At 50.5% G+C, this 17,619-nt stretch overlaps 7 protein-coding genes, 1 long non-coding RNA gene and 1 pseudogene across 11 annotated transcripts, besides 2 other annotated features; 6 read left to right on the top strand and 3 right to left on the bottom strand.

Moving 5' to 3' along the window:
* The first annotated feature begins 37 nt into the window (after positions 1 to 37).
* Positions 38 to 1,275, top strand: CG15892 (uncharacterized protein). Its single transcript, NM_001031870.2, has 2 exons — positions 38 to 571; positions 637 to 1,275. The coding sequence occupies exons 1-2, from the start codon at positions 243 to 245 to the stop codon at positions 1,199 to 1,201; spliced, it is 894 nt and encodes a 297-aa protein (NP_001027041.1). The 5' UTR covers positions 38 to 242; the 3' UTR covers positions 1,202 to 1,275.
* Positions 204 to 3,078, bottom strand: mldr (mulder). 2 transcript variants are annotated; one of them, NM_001258620.2, is made up of 2 exons: positions 1,713 to 3,078; positions 204 to 1,646 (listed from the first exon to the last, which is right to left on the bottom strand). In NM_001258620.2, exons 1-2 carry the CDS (start codon positions 2,972 to 2,974, stop codon positions 1,274 to 1,276), a joined length of 1,635 nt encoding a protein of 544 aa, NP_001245549.1. In that variant the 5' UTR covers positions 2,975 to 3,078; the 3' UTR covers positions 204 to 1,273. The 2 variants fall into 2 exon arrangements, with proteins under 2 accessions (NP_001245549.1, NP_572309.2); NM_132081.4 differs by having other exon boundaries at positions 1,228 to 1,646.
* Positions 3,079 to 3,135: 57 nt separating this feature from the next.
* On the top strand, positions 3,136 to 4,911 carry Rpt4 (Regulatory particle triple-A ATPase 4). Its single transcript, NM_132080.4, has 5 exons — positions 3,136 to 3,366; positions 3,423 to 3,542; positions 3,606 to 4,326; positions 4,456 to 4,596; positions 4,660 to 4,911. Exons 1-5 carry the CDS (start codon positions 3,258 to 3,260, stop codon positions 4,760 to 4,762), a joined length of 1,194 nt encoding a protein of 397 aa, NP_572308.3. The 5' UTR covers positions 3,136 to 3,257; the 3' UTR covers positions 4,763 to 4,911.
* wuho lies at positions 4,819 to 6,281 on the bottom strand. The gene has a single exon (NM_132079.4). It carries the CDS (start codon positions 6,225 to 6,227, stop codon positions 4,953 to 4,955), a length of 1,275 nt encoding a protein of 424 aa, NP_572307.1. The 5' UTR covers positions 6,228 to 6,281; the 3' UTR covers positions 4,819 to 4,952.
* A 109-nt stretch (positions 6,282 to 6,390) lies between these two features.
* Positions 6,391 to 10,243, top strand: Top3beta (Topoisomerase 3beta). Of its 2 annotated transcripts, none has more exons than NM_001298009.1 (5): positions 6,391 to 6,740; positions 6,812 to 7,559; positions 7,899 to 8,949; positions 9,014 to 9,407; positions 9,491 to 10,243. In NM_001298009.1, the coding sequence occupies exons 1-5, from the start codon at positions 6,650 to 6,652 to the stop codon at positions 9,832 to 9,834; spliced, it is 2,628 nt and encodes an 875-aa protein (NP_001284938.1). In that variant the 5' UTR covers positions 6,391 to 6,649; the 3' UTR covers positions 9,835 to 10,243. The 2 variants fall into 2 exon arrangements, with proteins under 2 accessions (NP_001284938.1, NP_511059.2); NM_078504.4 differs by having other exon boundaries at positions 9,491 to 9,910.
* A 562-nt stretch (positions 10,244 to 10,805) lies between these two features.
* On the top strand, positions 10,806 to 12,344 carry CG11700 (uncharacterized protein). Its single transcript, NM_132078.2, has 2 exons — positions 10,806 to 10,923; positions 11,101 to 12,344. Exon 2 carries the CDS (start codon positions 11,198 to 11,200, stop codon positions 12,101 to 12,103), a length of 906 nt encoding a protein of 301 aa, NP_572306.1. The 5' UTR covers positions 10,806 to 10,923; positions 11,101 to 11,197; the 3' UTR covers positions 12,104 to 12,344.
* A 101-nt stretch (positions 12,345 to 12,445) lies between these two features.
* Positions 12,446 to 12,630: a mobile genetic element.
* Positions 12,631 to 13,201: a mobile genetic element.
* Positions 13,202 to 13,628: 427 nt separating this feature from the next.
* On the top strand, positions 13,629 to 14,148 carry CR32745 (annotated as a pseudogene).
* Positions 14,149 to 14,368: 220 nt separating this feature from the next.
* lncRNA:CR45530 (long non-coding RNA:CR45530) lies at positions 14,369 to 14,701 on the bottom strand. The gene has a single exon (NR_123811.1). It is a non-coding gene; the product is annotated as a long non-coding RNA:CR45530 (long non-coding RNA).
* Positions 14,702 to 14,733: 32 nt separating this feature from the next.
* On the top strand, positions 14,734 to 17,505 carry Ubi-p5E (Ubiquitin-5E). Of its 2 annotated transcripts, none has more exons than NM_001298008.1 (2): positions 14,734 to 15,245; positions 15,628 to 17,505. In NM_001298008.1, exon 2 carries the CDS (start codon positions 15,633 to 15,635, stop codon positions 17,235 to 17,237), a length of 1,605 nt encoding a protein of 534 aa, NP_001284937.1. In that variant the 5' UTR covers positions 14,734 to 15,245; positions 15,628 to 15,632; the 3' UTR covers positions 17,238 to 17,505. The 2 variants fall into 2 exon arrangements, with proteins under 2 accessions (NP_001284937.1, NP_727078.1); NM_167065.3 differs by having other exon boundaries at positions 15,107 to 15,245; positions 15,628 to 17,404.
* Positions 17,506 to 17,619: the final 114 nt, after the last annotated feature.

Below are 17,619 nucleotides of genomic sequence, written 5' to 3'. Positions count from 1 at the left end.
CGCTCACATTTCAACTGGGACTGCTCATAAGGTGATCCACTATCGCAGCGTGAATACATAAAATTGTTAGTGCTCCCGTTTACCCAAATTTTTCGTACACAAAAAAGATTTCGAAACATTATTTTGTGTTTATAAGTAACCAAGTTCAAAGCTAAATTTCCAATACGTACAAATTTACCAAGCCGAGACGAGCCGTTCCGTTTCGTTTCGTTTAGTTCAGTTCCGTGTAGTACTCTTCAGCCATGGCCAGCTCCAATGTCTCGGATTGGGATGAGCCGATGCCCACGTCGACGGAGTCGCTGCCCGAGGAGGAGGATCCGGATGTGTGCGCAGAGGAGAACGTAAAGAAGCGGCGGGAGGAGGAACTGGACAAGCTGGAGTTGTATGTGCGGCGCATGGCCTACCAGCCGACACTGCCGCCCAAGGTAAAGCCCTACGACGTGGCCCTGTCCAAGCCCAAGTTGCACACGCTCATCGACAACTACGAGCAGTTCAAGGATGTATACGATCCGAAGCTGCGGGCCAAGCGGATCAAGCGCATGCTGGGCAAATACAAAGCCATTACCACGGAGTAAGTGCAGCGCTTGCATCAGTTGCTAACGCGATCTAATCATCTCATCTCATTCCCAAAAACAGACAGCTGGAGCAGATCCTTAAGAGCAACAAGACCAAGGAGCGAAAGAAGGAGGATTTCCTGAAGCGCAAGCAGGAACTGTACTACAACATGCTGACCAAGCTGGAGCGCCAGTGCCGCACCCAGTACCTGAACGTGCTCATCAAGAAGTTCGCCAAATTCATTTCCCATCTGGCCACAACGATGCGCATTCCGCCGCAGCTGGTGGATCCGTATGCGCGCATGCAGCGCGGCATCTTCTGCAACATCCTGTTGGCCATTGGTGTGCAGCCCACCTCACAGTCGGCCATCTACTACACCAGCCAGGATGCCATCGAGTACGATGTGTGCCATCGCCTCGCGCACGCGCTGCTCAGTTTGATCATTAAGGCGCTGGACTCGGCAGCCACAAGGGATCCCAACGAGCTGGCCAAGCCGGCCGACTTGGACTTCGAGATGGACAATCACATCAAGCGTCGGCTCATGTGCGCCGCCGAGAAGAAGCTGCTGTACGAGCGCCGTCGCAAGAAGCCCCAGCCGCAGGGTCTTGGAGCCTTTGAGAAGTGCACCCGCTATGACTGCGACTAGGACGGCTCCTTCAGTGTATTCGTGTTAACATTTGGCTACTATTTATTCGCATAAGAAGTCTTGCTCACATGGTCACCTCGTTGTTTTGGTCTTGGTTTTGGTGGCGGGTATCGTCTGCTCCTTCATCTGGATGCACAGCCAGTTGGCGGGCACCTCGAAGCTGTCTGTGGGATGCGGCGTGTACTGCGCGCAGTAGGGCACATGCCAGGTGTCCGCCACTTGGTGGGCACACAGCCGATGACGAACGGGCTCCTTGACTATAATCTGACCCGTTTGCGTTTGGGTGACCAGGGAGAACTGGTGCTCCTGCTGCCAGCGACGAAAGATGGGCTTCAGCTCGGTGCCCAGATGAAAGGCGTGACTGCGCATCAGGTCGCGGGAGAAGAAGTCTGTCTCCTGGCCGCTGCGCAGCGTGGCATACAGCAGGAAGGGATCATCGTGCGACCTATAAGCAAACGAACGAACGAATTAGTCTACCTATCCCTTTCCAATTCGAGATGAATTCCCTTACAGATTGCTGGTCAAGAAGAGGCTGGCATTGCAGTGCACATAGTGCATGGCCTGCTTGGACCAGTTGCGCATGTGCTCGCGTCCCAGGACGAGGACACGCTTGTCCTGTTCCCGGAAATGACGCACCACCGTAGCCACTAGCTTGGCCAGCTGCTGCGGCGTCTTTTTGGTGCCCGTAGAGTAGGCCACATTGAGGCCATCGATCACACAGTCGTATGGCGCCGTCTTTTCGACAAACTTCTTGAACCTGGCCACCTCCTCGGGCGTGGAGCGCTGGAAGACGTCTCGTCGTATGAGCACGCGCTCCAGAAAACATTCGCTTAGCTGCCGGAACTCCTCATCGCTGATGGCCACCGGCTGGAGGTGCTGCTGGCAGGACTGGCACTTGCCCAGACCTCCCAAATGGGTGGTCCTGGTGTGCAACAGTTGGGGCACCTGGCTGGACAGCTCCTGCAATCGTATCGCCACCCGCTGGCTGACTAGAATCTCATGGCGTTCGAGGAATTGCAACAAAAGGCTAAGCTGTGCAGGAAGTTGTGCCGTTTCGTTGGCCAGTCGATTGAGCAGCGCCAGATAGACCTCGCATTTGGGCGGCTTCCGTGCCGTGGCCATCTCTTCCAGTAGGCGCCAGGCCAATTCCTGCTCCGGTGTCGCCACACTGAAGGCCTTCTCCGCCAGCGCGGAGTAGGCGGCCACACTGGGCGTACTGGTGACCTTCATCATCTCGAGCAGCGGCAGTCCGCGCTGCCAATCATCGCCGCTGGTGGCCACCAGTCCATGAATCACATTCTCGCAGCTGCTGGCGTCCAGAGTTTCGTGCTCCGCCTGCAATGATCGGCAGATCTGCAGTATCTCCGACTGTTCCGCCTCGCTAAGCGGTCGCTCGTGGTAGGCGGCATTGTAGACCCTCAGCAGGCGACCCAGTGTCGCTGCATTCGGTTTGGAGCCCCTGCTCCTCAGGAACTCCACATAGCTTTTGGCCAACGACAATTGGTTGGGTGCACTGCACACGCCCAGAATGACGGCGTCCACGTTGTGCCCGTTGATGTGCTTGTACCCGTCCACGAGCGACCTCCGCACCTCCGTCCACTCCGCGCCACTCAGCTCATGGCGACGCTCGAAGAGATCACTGCGCAGCTGGTCCAGCCGATCGGCCGGCAGGCTGCCCGGCTGCGGGCGCCGCTTGTGCTGGCTAGCCAGCCAGCGCGGATGGGCGTGCCCGGCGATCGGCAGGAGATTTCGTAGCAGGCGTAAATTATACATTAGTTAAATTTAAATTTAGATTAAAATTATTCTCGCTTAACACAATAATTCCAATAAGAATTATGCCGGCTGGCGGTGTGGCCAGTCACACGCTGCACTTAGCCAGTGCACGCACCGCATTTGGTATATGCCAAATGAAATATACCGAAGTAAGTGTACATTTATTGCGTGCCACGTTACGGGCACACTGCATTGCGACAAAAGTTGCAACTCACTACTTTTCTGAATTTAATTTATTTTAAGCGTTGCACAGCCGAAAGTACAGCGTAAATCCTCGAACAAGATGACCGTGACCGCCACACCGATGCCGGACAATCTGCGGGTGAAAGCCTTATCCGAGTACCGAAAGAAGTTGCTAGAGCACAAGGAAATCGAGGGACGCCTCAAAGAAAGTTCGTCTATCCGCTGATCTCCGCCAGCAAATGCGTATTAACCTGGCTATTTTCAGAGCGCGAGGAGATCAAGGATCTGACCAAGCTGTACGACAAGTCGGAGAACGATCTAAAGGCCCTGCAGAGCGTGGGACAGATCGTTGGTGAGGTGCTGAAGCAGCTGACCGAGGATAAATGTGAGAACTCTCCCATATTCTGTCTAAGATTGCCTCTATTCTAACTACTTACTTGCCACACAGTCATTGTGAAGGCCACCAATGGACCCCGCTACGTGGTCGGCTGCCGCCGGCAGCTGGACAAAGCCAAGCTGAAGTCCGGAACTCGTGTGGCCCTCGACATGACCACACTGACCATTATGCGCTACTTGCCGCGCGAGGTGGACCCACTGGTGTACAATATGTCGCACGAGGATCCCGGGGATGTCACCTACTCGGCCATCGGCGGCCTAACCGACCAAATTCGCGAGCTGCGCGAAGTGATCGAGCTGCCCCTACTGAATCCGGAGCTCTTCCTGCGCGTCGGCATCACGCCACCGAAGGGTTGTTTGCTGTACGGACCTCCTGGCACCGGCAAGACCCTGCTGGCCCGTGCAGTGGCCTCCCAGCTGGACGCCAACTTCCTCAAGGTCGTGTCCTCGGCGATTGTCGACAAGTATATTGGCGAGAGTGCGCGTCTCATTCGCGAGATGTTCAACTATGCCCGCGACCATCAGCCCTGCATCATTTTCATGGACGAAATCGACGCTATCGGTGGTCGGCGCTTCTCCGAGGGCACCTCTGCCGATCGCGAGATCCAGCGCACCCTGATGGAGCTGCTCAACCAGATGGACGGCTTCGATTCGCTTGGCCAAGTCAAGATGATCATGGCAACCAATCGTCCGGACACCCTCGATCCTGCCCTTCTGCGTCCGGGTCGCTTGGACAGGAAGATCGAGATTCCGCTGCCCAACGAGCAGGCTAGGTAAGCTATATTCCCACATTGATTGGCTCTTATCTTTGATGTCTTCTTGGTGAAATATGAATAGGGATTTCTCAGATTAGATACTTACATACTTTGTCATACTGATGGTAAAACCCCAACTCCTTTTAGGTTGGAAATTCTCAAGATTCACGCACTGAAGATCGCCAAGCACGGCGAAATCGACTACGAGGCCATTGTCAAGCTGTCGGACAACTTTAATGGCGCTGATCTGCGTAATGTCTGCACGGAGGCGGGTCTCTTTGCCATTCGGTAAGTGCGAAGTTTCCACCGCTTGATAAGCTCCCTAAAATGTAACTATTCTTGCAAATCCAGTGCGGAGCGGGAGTACGTCATCCAGGAGGACTTCATGAAGGCGGTGCGCAAGGTGTCGGACAACAAGAAGTTGGAGAGCAAGCTGGACTACAAGCCCGTCTAGGAGCCAGTGCTCGCCACCGCCCCCCATAGAGATAACCATACACCATTTACACACATATACAGATATATATATATTATGCCCACAACGGGCCTGTCACACAAAGTCCGTTGCTTCTTCTCCATATGCTAATTAAATGCTATGTAAAGATTAGGTTCATTTAATTTCCTTTGGGTATGTGGGCGCCCGGGGATTAGCCGCACTTCTGCTGCTGCTGCTCCTCGATGCGCCGCTTCTTGCGCTCCAAATAGTCGCTAACGTTGTCGAAGCGCTTCTTAAACCAAACGGACAAGTCCTCGGGAATGAATGGCGGTGCGCCCTCCTCGTTGGCACCCAATCCGTCTAGCACCATCTTCAGCCAGCCCTCGGGCACGCCGCTGCTCGCCGGCTGGCCAGTTGCGATGTCGTAGACGCGCAAGCTTAAGCGTTCGTTCTCTGCGCCGGTGATGTAGATCCGGTCGCTGGTTAAAGTAAAGTTGCTAATGCTCCATGAGCCCGCTTCGGCGCAAACCAGTTGTGTGGCCGTCACGCTCCAGGTGTCATCGGAGCTGCGCTCCAGGCGATACAATCCCAGGGCGTCCACGTGCTCGTAGAAGAGCACCGCCGCCTGGAAGACCTTCTCCGGCTCCAGCTGGCGTACCAATAAACGAACCGCCGGTGCTGGTAGCTCGTGCTGCAGCAGCTCTTTGCCCTGAATGTAGTTCCATACGCGCAAGGTCTTGTCCCCCGAAGCGGAGGCGATATGCTGCTCCGTGAGCAGTGCCAGGCCTGAGACAAACTCCCTGTGGCCCAGGCAATAGCTGTGGATGTCAAAGGTGGCGGGATAGTTGGTCACGCGTATCTTATCATCCCGATCGCAGGTGATGATATGCTGCTGGTCCTCCGACCACAGGATGTCGTATACCACACTTAAATGGCCCAACAGCAGGCGCGGCGGAGCCTCCACCTCAACGCAGTCGTACTGATAGCAATCGCCAGTCTTGTCTGTGACCAGAATGGAGCTGCTGTCGCTGCAGAAGCGCAGGGCACTGGACGCCCGGGCCAGTGGGCGGGCGGAGAGCAGGCGGGCGTTCTCCGGCCGTGAACGATAGAGCAGGAGAGCTTTCTGTTTTCCACTGGTGGTCACGGCCAGCAGCTGTCCGTCTGGCGAGTAGGCCACATTCTGTACCGATGTGCTGGTGGCACATCCCAAACCGGAGGCGCTGGCAGAGGTTCCGCCCTCCTCTGGCTGATTGGCAAGCTGTTGCTCCTTGCCACCCGGTGCCTGACCGGATGCGGCTGTGGCTGTGGATGCGGCTGCTGCGGCTGTACACGATTCCTGCGACTGGGATGTATGGCCTTTCAGGCCAAGGTCGGGCGGCAGCTCGATCTCCTTGAATATCTGCAGGTCGTCGGGGTTCACGAAGAGCACCCTGCGGCCATGGCCGAGCACGATTTCGGGTTCCGCGAACGAAATTGTTGTGCACATTCTTGCGACTCGATTCGATAGCCACCGATAGGTTTGCACAACTACTGACTACTGGTATCGACGAGCGATAAGATCTGCTCACCAGGGCTGCACGCTGCGGTATGACCAATTGATGCATTCGTTAGAATGTAGTGTGACCCTGTTGCTGCCAACGGCAGTGAGACCGTATTATTGGCTGGAAAATAATGCCCGTGAAATTTGTTAAATAGAGGGGATTATACGGATGTATAGCGAGGAAGTCCAATTCATCCATTAGCCCGTGTTCGTGTGCGTTTATGCTGTGCGTGTGCGTTTGTGTGAGTGTGTGTGCAGCACGAAACCGGCGAATCCCATGCGAGTGAACGAGTGGGCAGGAGGAAGCGCTGCAAAAATCTCATCATCAATTATATAGGCCATTGGATTGCGGGACTTGGATTTGGGCCATGAAGAGCGTGCTGATGGTGGCCGAGAAGCCCTCGCTGGCGGCCTCGCTGGCGGGGATTCTCTCAAACGGACGCTGCACGGCCAAGCGTGGTAAGTGCCAGTAGATCAACACGAACTCCCAAACTCAGCAAGCAACCGAAATTGTATGTAATCCTCTCCAGGCACCGGCAACGGCTGCTCCACGCACGAGTGGACGGGCAACTTTCGGAACGAGGGCAGCGTCCACTTCCGGATGACTTCCGTGTGCGGTCATGTCATGTCGCTGGACTTCAATAAGAAGTACAACTGCTGGGACAAGGTGGATCCCATCCAGCTCTTCGGTTGTGCCACCGAAAAGAAGGAAACGAATCCCAAGCAGAACATGCGCAAATTTCTGGCCCACGAGGCGCGCGGCTGTGACTATCTGGTGCTCTGGCTGGATTGCGACAAGGAGGGCGAGAACATCTGCTTCGAGGTGATGGACGCCGTGAAGCATGTCATCAACAATGTGTACAGCGATCAGGTGACATACCGTGCCCACTTCTCGGCTATCACGGAGAAGGACATCAAGAAAGCCATGGAGACGTTGGGGCATCCCAACGAGAACGAGGCCAAGTCGGTGGACGCCCGGCAGGAATTGGACCTGCGCATTGGCTGCGCCTTTACCCGCTTTCAAACGAAGTTCTTTCAGGATCGCTACGGTGACCTGGATTCGTCGCTGATCTCCTACGGTCCCTGCCAGACGCCCACGCTCGGTTTCTGCGTGAAGCGGCACGACGACATCCAGACCTTTAAGCCGGAGAGCTTCTGGCATCTGCAGCTCCTCGCCGGCCAGCCGGAAGTCACGCTTGAATGGGCGCGCGGTCGGGTCTTCAAGAAGGACATCGCCATCATGCTGCTGAATCGCGTCAAGGAGCACAAGAAGGCCACGTAAGACCTAATCATGGCTGCTGTCACTACGGCTAGTCTATAAATAAGCATGCTTTCGTCACTTTTCCGTTTGCTTATAACCACTTTTTGGTCACTCGAAAGACAGCTGACTCTTTTTTTTCCACCCATTACGCCATTCCTTCCAAATCTGGTGCCTACATCATCTATGTATCTGCCAGAGAAGCAATCATGCCGAATTAGCATAATTTCTGTTTGTGTTCATAACGAATGCAAACAAACAAAATGCTGCTGATCCCCAGAATTTAAGAAAGCTCACCAAGAATTGACTATCTTTTCCCTTTCCATCTAGTGACCACTTCCTCTCTTTTCTTTTTTCAGTGTGGAGAGCGTGGCCAGCAAGGAGGCCTACAAGAGCAAACCACAGGCACTGAACACCGTCGAACTGATGCGTATCTGCAGCTCCGGACTGGGCATCGGACCCTTCCAGGCGATGCAGATAGCTGAGCGCCTGTACACGCAGGGCTACATCAGCTATCCGCGAACAGAGACCAATCAGTATCCGACTAACTTCGATCTGCCGGCCGTGCTGCACGTGCTGAAGCCATCGGCGGACTTCGGTGAGGAGGCGCGCTCCATTTTGGGCGACATTCAGACGCCGCGAAAGGGCAAGGATGCCGGCGACCATCCACCCATCACGCCAATGAAACTGGGCAACCGCAGTGACTTCGATCGCGACACCTGGCGTGTCTACGAGTTCATCTGCCGGCACTTCATGGGCACGGTGTCGAGGGATCTTAAGTACCGCGTGACGACGGCAAAGCTGAGTGTTGGCATGGAGACATTCAGTTGCACGGCCAGTGTGCTGATCGATGCCGGTTTCACCAAGGTGATGACGTGGTCGGCCTTCGGCAAGGACGAACCCCAGCCGCCGTTCGTTCAGGGCACTCAGGTGGCCATCAACGATGTGCGACTTATCGAAAGCCAGACAGGACCGCCGGATTATCTCACCGAATCGGAGCTAATCACACTGATGGAGGAGCACGGCATCGGGACGGATGCCTCCATACCGGTGCACATCAACAACATCTGCCAGCGCAACTATGTGCACATTGAGAACGGTCGCAAGCTGATGCCAACGACGCTGGGCATTGTGCTGGTCCACGGCTATCAGAAGATCGATCCGGAACTGGTGCTGCCCACCATGCGAACGGAGGTGGAGCGCATGCTGACACTGATTGCCCAGGGATCGGCTAACTTTCAGGATGTTCTGCGACACGCCATCAAGATTTTCAAGCTGAAGTTTATGTACTTTGTGAAGAACATCGACAGCATGGACGCACTGTTTGAGGTATCCTTCTCGCCGCTGGCCGAGTCGGGCAAGGCGCACTCGCGCTGCGGCAAGTGTAGGCGCTACATGAAGTACATACAGGTGGGTCAATCTGCCTGTCAGTCACCGTTCAACTTGTAATCTCCCTGCTAACGTTTAATTGCAGACCAAACCGGCGAGATTGCACTGCTCTCATTGCGATGAGACATACGCCCTGCCCATTGGCAATGTGAAGGTGTATCGCGAGTTCAAGTGCCCGCTGGACGACTTTGATCTGCTGGCTTTCTCCACTGGCGTGAAGGGGCGTTCGTATCCGTTCTGCCCGTACTGTTACAACCATCCGCCGTTCAGCGACATGCCCCACTTGGGGGGCTGCAACACCTGCACGAACGCCAACTGCCCGCACTCGCTGAACACGCTGGGCATCTCCAGCTGCGTGGAGTGCCCCACCGGGGTCCTGGTGCTCGATTGTACGCTTGCGCCAACCTGGAAGCTGGGCTGCAATCGCTGCGACGTGATCATCAACTGCTTCAAGGGAGCCACCAAGATCACGGTGGAAGGTACGTTGGCGTTGCTACCCTCACACAACCCCCCTTATGTCATTTGTGAGACGATTATACAAACATTTGATTATATTTTGCAGAGGCCAAGTGCCAGGAGTGTGGCGCCCAGCAGGTGAATGTGGTCTACAAGTCGGACAAGAGCAAGTTCAAGGACGGAAGCGAGGAGAAGAGCGGCTGCATCTTCTGCTCCGCAGACTTCTCGCACTTGGTCGAGAAGCATCGGGCGGTGGCATCCAGACCAGTTCGCAGTGGCGGCGGCTTCCGTGGCGGCAAGGCAGGTCGAGGCGGTGGCGGAATGGGCGGGGCGGCTTTTGGCTCCGGAGGAGCGGTTACGGCTGGCGGTGGACCTAATGCTGGGGGCGGGGTGCGTGGCAGTCGAGTGGCCAAGGATAAGATGGGACAACTGGCGTCGTATTTCGTTTGAGGACACTGAATTGCATTTAGAAGAACAATAACTAAACAAGAAAAAAAAAGCCTAATAAAAACGAAATTGTATAAATAAAATTTCCATTTCATTCTGTCTTTAAGGGGCTTTGGACATAAATAAATATTAGGGTAGCATTTTTTTAAATTCCATAATTGTAAAACATTTCTTATATTTGTATCCATAAATACATTAATTTATTTCTTAATATAAAGCAACTTAATGAAATCTCGTGTAACTTGGAACTATTTTATGGTAAGAAGCTACCAATTCCAAAAAATCTTCAATTTTTTATAGGAAAAACTTTATTTTGTTTAGTTTTAAGAGTTTTTAAAGTATAAATAAAAAAAATGTTCATATGTAGGGGTAAACTATACAGAAATAAATAAAAATTGAGTAAATACATTTGAATTTCTCTGTACCCTTACATTCACTGGTCGGAAATTGGCTTAATTTAGGTCACAAAGGCGGACCCCCATGTATTTTCTTGAGAAAGGGTTTTTGTGTTATTTTAAAGGATTGCTTTTAATGACTTTGTACAATTTATTTTTTTAATATTTATGCACGGGGTACATTTGAATACATGTACACTGGAATGTTAGTATGAGAAAGTCATGACAATTATTTGTATAATTGTGTATATTATCTTATATCTTTAAAGTTTGTACTCAAAAAGTTAATAACGTTTACTATTAGTTTTCATCAGCCCTTTCCATTCTAGGAACTTTCAAGATGCATTAAGTCGCATACATATGTAAATATCTGTGTACGCAGACTGGCTTATTTGCGAGTGTGTTGGTGGGGAAATTGGAAATTGTCTAAAGGCTGTTGACCAAAATCACTTTAAGCGGCAGAGAGCGAAAACAAAGTAACCTACCGTCCGAGTGATCGAGAGAGCAGGCGGCGAATTTCCAGTCAGCTTGCCTATAAATACCAGAGCGGGGCTGCGAAACGAATCATAAGCTGTGTGAAAGTCGTAGAGAGCGGACGTCCGAGCAAGTGAAAAAACCTAGTTTTTGAATATTTCAAAAAGTGCCGACCAAAAGTAAAGAAATAAACTAACTTTTGTGTGCGAAACAATAAAAAAAGGTGAGTTTAGTTTGGCAAGTGCTTCATAGTTTTTCATAGTTGCATTGAAAATGGCAAAGCAGCAAACGAAAAACGGTACTTTCCATGCTTCTATCTGTGTGTGTGTGTGTGTGTGTGTGTGTGTGCGTGTGTGTGTGTATGCCCAGTTCCAGAGGATCTTATTTTTTTTTAACGAAGTTAGAGATTAGTCACCACAACTAAAGCAACTGGAGGGCGGAAGCACTCTGTCTGACTACAACATCCCCTTCACTTGGTCCTGCGTCTGCGTGGTGGCATGCAGATCTTCGTTAAGACCCTCACTGGCAAGACCATCACCTTGGAGGTCGAGCCATCCGATACCATCGAAAACGTCAAAGCCAAGATACAGGACAAGGAGGAAAATCCCCCAGAGCATCAGCGTTTGATCTTCGGCGGAAAGCACCTGGAGAACGGACGCACTCTGTCCGACTACAACATCCAGAAGGAGTCGACCATTTACTTGGTCCTGCGTCTGCGGGGTGGCATGCAAATCTTCGTGAAGACCCTCACTGGCAAGACCATCACCTTGGAGGTCGAGCCATCCGATACCATCGAAAACGTCAAAGCCAAGATACAGGACAAGGAGGAAAACCCCCCAGAGCATCAGCGTTTGATCTTCGGCGGAAAGCACCTGGAGAACGGACGCACTCTGTCCGACTACAACATCCAGAAGGAGTCGACCATTTACTTGGTCCTGCGTCTGCGTGGTGGCATGCAGATCTTTGTGAAGACCCTCACTGGCAAGACCATCACCTTGGAGGTCGAGCCATCCGATAGCATTGAAAACGTTAAGGCCAGGATCCACGACAAGGAGGGAATCCCCCCAGATCAACAGCGTTTGATCTTCGCCGGAAAGCAGTTGGAGGACGGACGCACTCTGTCCGATTACAACATCCAGAAGGAATCGACCCTTCACTTGGTCCTGCGTCTGCGTGGTGGCATGCAGATCTTTGTGAAGACCCTCACTGGCAAGACCATCACCTTGGAGGTTGAGCCATCCGATACCATCAAACACGTCAAAGCCAGGATCCACGACAAGGATGGAATCCCCCCAGATCATCAGCGTTTGATTTTCGCCGGAAAGCAGCTGGAGGACGGACGTACTCTGTCCGACTACAACATCCAGAAGGAGTCGACCCTTCACAGTCACTTTAAGTGGTAGAGAGCGAAAACAAATTAACCCACCGTGAGGGAGAGAGCAGGCGGCGAATTTCCAGTCAACTTATACCTATACCTATAAATACCAGCGCGCTGCTGTAAAACGAATCGTAAGCTGTGAAAAAGTCGTAGAGAGCGGACGTCCGAGCAAGTGAAGAAAGCAAGTTTTTGAATATTTCAAAAAGTGCAGACCAAATGTAAAGAAATAAATTAGCTTTTCTGTGCGAAACAGGAAAAAAATTCCGGTTAGTTTGGCAAGTGTTTCATAGTTTTTTTTAGTTGCTTTTAAAATGCCGAAGCAACAAGTGCAGTAAGCGAAAAAGGGTGCATTCCATGCATCTGTGTGTTTTTTTTATATACGGCAGGAAAATGAAATTCAAAGATACCGTCCACCGTCCGTAGATGGCATGCACGATTCATAACTCTCAGCTAGAGAATTATGCCTACGTACTAAACAAAAATCTCTGATCTCTCTCCTGTCCTTGTCAAGCTCACCGGCACTGCCAGTCAAAGTATTTTATCGGTGAGCAGGTCATGGTCAGATCCGACGAGCGATGCGGAGATCGTGATGGGGACTTTGTTCCCGCCCTTGAGGAGGCACGCTAATGAAGTCCATCGTCTTCTGGCTTGTGGCAGTCATAGAAGCTGTAGGGGCCAAAGTCTCCACATCTACAGCTGCACTGCAGTCGCTAGTTTTCGGCTGCTTGCTCACCCCTCGCTCCGTGAATTGGAGTTCGGACTCCTCTTGTAGGGGATCTCGATAGGCTGTAGCTCCTCCTGAACGGGTCGTTGGGATCGGGCACTGCCTCCCCTGTTCTGTCCATCTGATCTAATGGGCGGACTACGGCTTGTTGGTCACCAACGTTAGAAAGGGATCCATTGTGGGCCACGGATTTCTCCCTGGCGTTTTACCGGTGGAGGTTTATGCCGCCTCTAATCGGACACCAGAGCCTTTGCTTAGGCATCAGAACGGCGAGAGGATGATTAGTTGTCTGTCCGCGACCTTTAAGCCTTTTCCCTTTCTAAGAGGTTGTTCCGCTCCGAAAGAATCAAAACATGTTTAAATTCTTAATTCAAATTTTAATTTTAATTCAAATTAATTAATCCAAATTCGAATTTGAGCATGAACACACTTGTCGTGTGTGTGTGTGTGTGTGTGTATGCCCAGTTCCAGGGGATTTTATTATTATTTTTTTTTGACTAAGTTAGAGATTAGTCACCAAACCTAAATTTACTGTAAATTAACGAAAAAACCAATAATGTTTGTTTTCTGTATGTGTATGCTAAAATACTCTTCTGGGTCGCGGGAATTGGGTCACTACGCAGAAAATCAATTTCCTTCCACTTTCCATTACTCAGCCAACTTTTTTCCTTTTCCATTTCTCCACTCGCAGCCAATATGCAAATTTTCTTTAAGACTCTGACCGGCAAGACCATCACTTTGGAGGTTGGACCATCCGATACCATTGGGAACGTCAAGGCCAAGATCCTAGACAAGGAGGGAATCCCCCCAGATCACCACGTTCACCATGCGAACGGAGGTGGAGCGCATGCTGACGTTGATTGCCCAGGGATCGGCTAACTTTCAGGATGTTTTGCGACACGCCATCAAGATCTTCAAGCTGAAGTTTATGTACTTTGTGAAGAACATCGACAGCATGGACGCACTGTTTCAGGTATCCTTCTCGCCGCTGGCCGAGTCGGGCATTGCACTGCTCTACCGGCAAGATTGCACTGCTCTCATTGCGATGAGACATACGCCCTGCCCATTGGAATGTGAAGGTGTATCGCGAGTTCAAGTGCCCGCTGGATGATCTGCTGGCTTTCTCCACTGGCGTGAAGGGGCGTTCGTATCCGTTCTGCCCGTACTGTTACAACCATCCGCCGTTCAGCGACATGCCCCACTTGGGGGGCTGCAACACCTGCACGAACGCCAACTGCCCGCACTCGCTGAACACGCTGGGCATCTCCAGCTGCGTGGAATTCCATAATTGTAAAACATTTCTTATATTTGGATCCATAAATACATTAATTTATTTCTTAATATAAAGCAAACTTAATGAAATCTCGTGTAACTTGGAACTATTTTATAGTAAGAAGCTACCAATTCCAAAAAAAACTTCACTTTTTTGGAAGGAAAAACTTTATTTTGTTTTTTTTTTTTTGTCATATCATGGGGAATACATGTACACTGGATTGTTAGTATGAGAAATTCATGACAATTATTTGAATAATTGTATATATTATCCTATATCTTTAGTTTGTACTTAAAGAGTTAATAACGTTTACTATTTTAAGGGGTTACATCAAGGGTTAAGCTGCTGAAATCAGCATACATCAGATTTCATCAGACCCTTCCATTCCTGGAACTTTCCAGATGCAATTGTAATGCATATGTACATATGGAAATAGCATTGTACGCATACTGGCTTATGTGCGAGTGGGTTGGTGGGAAATTTTAAATTGTTGGGCTCTCTTGTCTAAAGGCTGATGACCAAAGCGAAGACAAATCTCCCAGGCGGCGTCAAAACAAAAAAAGGTCGATTAACTCGCCAAACAAAGAACGTCACAAGAAGATGTCTGTGCGTCTACATGCATACATATGTATGTATATACAAATTTATACACCTCCCTCTGTTAGAATACACACACAAACGCATACACTTCAACAGCTGAGATTAGTGTTGGAAAGAGGGTCAGGCAACTTATCGATAACTCCGCTCTCTCGCTCACGAGAGCGAGCGAGATAAAAGCAGTGCACATATGCACTACGCATTTTGTTTTCAATGCCCAATTTTGCGTATTGCAGCTAGCCAATTGATTGGCCTTCATGTGTTAAATACTCTTGTCAATGCGAAATCTCATTTCCAATAGACTAGACAAAAGAAACGGTCACTTTAAGTGGCAGAGAGCGAAAACAAAGTAACCTACCGCCCGAGAGTGAGCGAGAGAGCAGGCGACGACTTTCCAGTCAGCTGCCTATAAATACCAGCGTGGGGCTGCGAAACGAATCATAAACTGTGAAAAAGTCGTAGAGAGCGGACGTCCGAGCAAGTAAAATAAAAGCAAGTTTTTGAATATTTCAAAAAGTGCAGACCAACAGTAAAGAAATAAATTAACTTTTGTGTGCGAAACAAGAAAATAAGGTGAGTTCAGTTTGGCAATTGCTTAATAGTTTTTCTTAGTTGCATTCAAAATGGCGATGCAGCAAGCAGAAAACGGTGCTTTCCATGCTTCTATCTATGTGTGTGTGTGTGTGTGTGTGTGTGTGTGTGTGTGTGTATGCCCAGTTCCAGGGGATTTTTTTTAACGAAGTTAGAGATTAGTCACCAAAACTAAATTTGCCATTTCATGGCGAAATAATGCAAGCTGTGAAAACATTAACGAAAAAACCAATAATGTTTTCTGTATGTGTATGCTAAAATACTTTTCTGGGTCACGGGAATTGGGTCACTACGCAGAAAATCAATTTCCTTCCACTTTCCATTACTCAAGCCAACTTTTTCCCTTTTTCATTTCTCCACTCAGGCAATATGCAAATTTTCGTTAAGACCCTCACTGGCAAGACCATCACTTTGGAGGTTGAGCCATCCGATACCATTGAGAACGTTAAGGCCAAGATCCAGGACAAGGAGGGAATCCCCCCAGATCAGCAGCGTTTGATCTTCGCCGGAAAGCAGCTGGAGGACGGACGCACTCTGTCCGACTACAACATCCAGAAGGAGTCGACCCTTCACTTGGTCCTGCGTCTGCGTGGTGGCATGCAGATCTTTGTGAAGACCCTCACTGGCAAGACCATCACTTTGGAGGTCGAGCCATCCGATACCATTGAGAACGTTAAGGCAAAGATCCAGGACAAGGAGGGAATCCCCCCAGATCAGCAGCGTTTGATCTTCGCCGGAAAGCAGCTGGAGGACGGACGCACTCTGTCCGACTACAACATCCAGAAGGAGTCGACCCTTCACTTGGTCCTGCGTCTGCGTGGTGGCATGCAGATCTTTGTTAAGACCCTCACTGGCAAGACCATCACCTTGGAGGTCGAGCCATCCGATACCATTGAGAACGTTAAGGCCAAGATCCAGGACAAGGAGGGAATCCCCCCAGATCAGCAGCGTTTGATTTTCGCCGGAAAGCAGCTGGAGGACGGACGCACTCTGTCCGACTACAACATCCAGAAGGAGTCGACCCTTCACTTGGTCTTGCGTCTGCGTGGTGGCATGCAGATCTTCGTTAAGACCCTCACTGGCAAGACCATCACCTTGGAGGTCGAGCCATCCGATACCATTGAGAACGTTAAGGCCAAGATCCAGGACAAGGAGGGAATCCCCCCAGATCAGCAGCGTTTGATTTTCGCCGGAAAGCAGCTGGAGGACGGACGCACTTTGTCCGACTACAACATCCAGAAGGAGTCGACCCTTCACTTGGTCTTGCGTCTGCGTGGTGGCATGCAGATCTTCGTTAAGACCCTCACTGGCAAGACCATCACCTTGGAGGTCGAGCCATCCGATACCATTGAGAACGTTAAGGCCAAGATCCAGGACAAGGAGGGAATCCCCCCAGATCAGCAGCGTTTGATTTTCGCCGGAAAGCAGCTGGAGGACGGACGTACTCTGTCCGACTACAACATCCAGAAGGAGTCGACTCTTCACTTGGTCCTGCGTCTGCGTGGTGGCATGCAGATCTTCGTTAAGACCCTCACTGGCAAGACCATCACTTTGGAGGTCGAGCCATCCGATACCATTGAGAACGTTAAGGCCAAGATCCAGGACAAGGAGGGAATCCCCCCAGATCAGCAGCGTTTGATTTTCGCCGGAAAGCAGCTGGAGGACGGACGCACTCTGTCCGACTACAACATCCAGAAGGAGTCGACCCTTCACTTGGTCTTGCGTCTGCGTGGTGGCATGCAGATCTTCGTTAAGACCCTCACTGGCAAGACCATCACCTTGGAGGTCGAGCCATCCGATACCATTGAGAACGTTAAGGCCAAGATCCAGGACAAGGAGGGAATCCCCCCAGATCAGCAGCGTTTGATTTTCGCCGGAAAGCAGCTCGAGGACGGACGCACTCTGTCCGACTACAACATCCAGAAGGAGTCGACCCTTCACTTGGTCCTGCGTCTGCGTGGTGGCGCCATCTAGATTTTTTCACCCTTATAAAAATTGAAGTTAGTTAGTTGTGCCACAGGGCATAACTCAAGAATTCATACTAAGTTTTAGTAAATTGGTTTATTCAAAGGCACAAAATAATCAATCACAATAATTATTGGTATTCGAAGAATAAAATTTTCAATTTGTGTGTTCAATGTAATACTCTATGTAGTTTTTATCTGTGTTTCCCAGGGTTTTTAATTTTGTGGGGGATTCTTGATAGAAAGTTGCAATAAACATTGGATGGCGTTGGAGTGGTGGATTTAATTTGAATATTTAAATTTGTAATACTCTATTGTATTTTACTGGAATTGTACCACAGGTACATTGGAATTATTGCTTAGGTACCTTATGTGGTATATTTGGGGTATTT

Source organism: Drosophila melanogaster, chromosome X, assembly GCF_000001215.4.
Source record: "Drosophila melanogaster chromosome X".
Lineage (NCBI taxonomy): Eukaryota > Metazoa > Arthropoda > Insecta > Diptera > Drosophilidae > Drosophila > Drosophila melanogaster.
The sequence above is the reverse complement of the archived record's forward strand: the minus strand, read 5'-3'. Positions and strand labels throughout refer to the sequence as shown.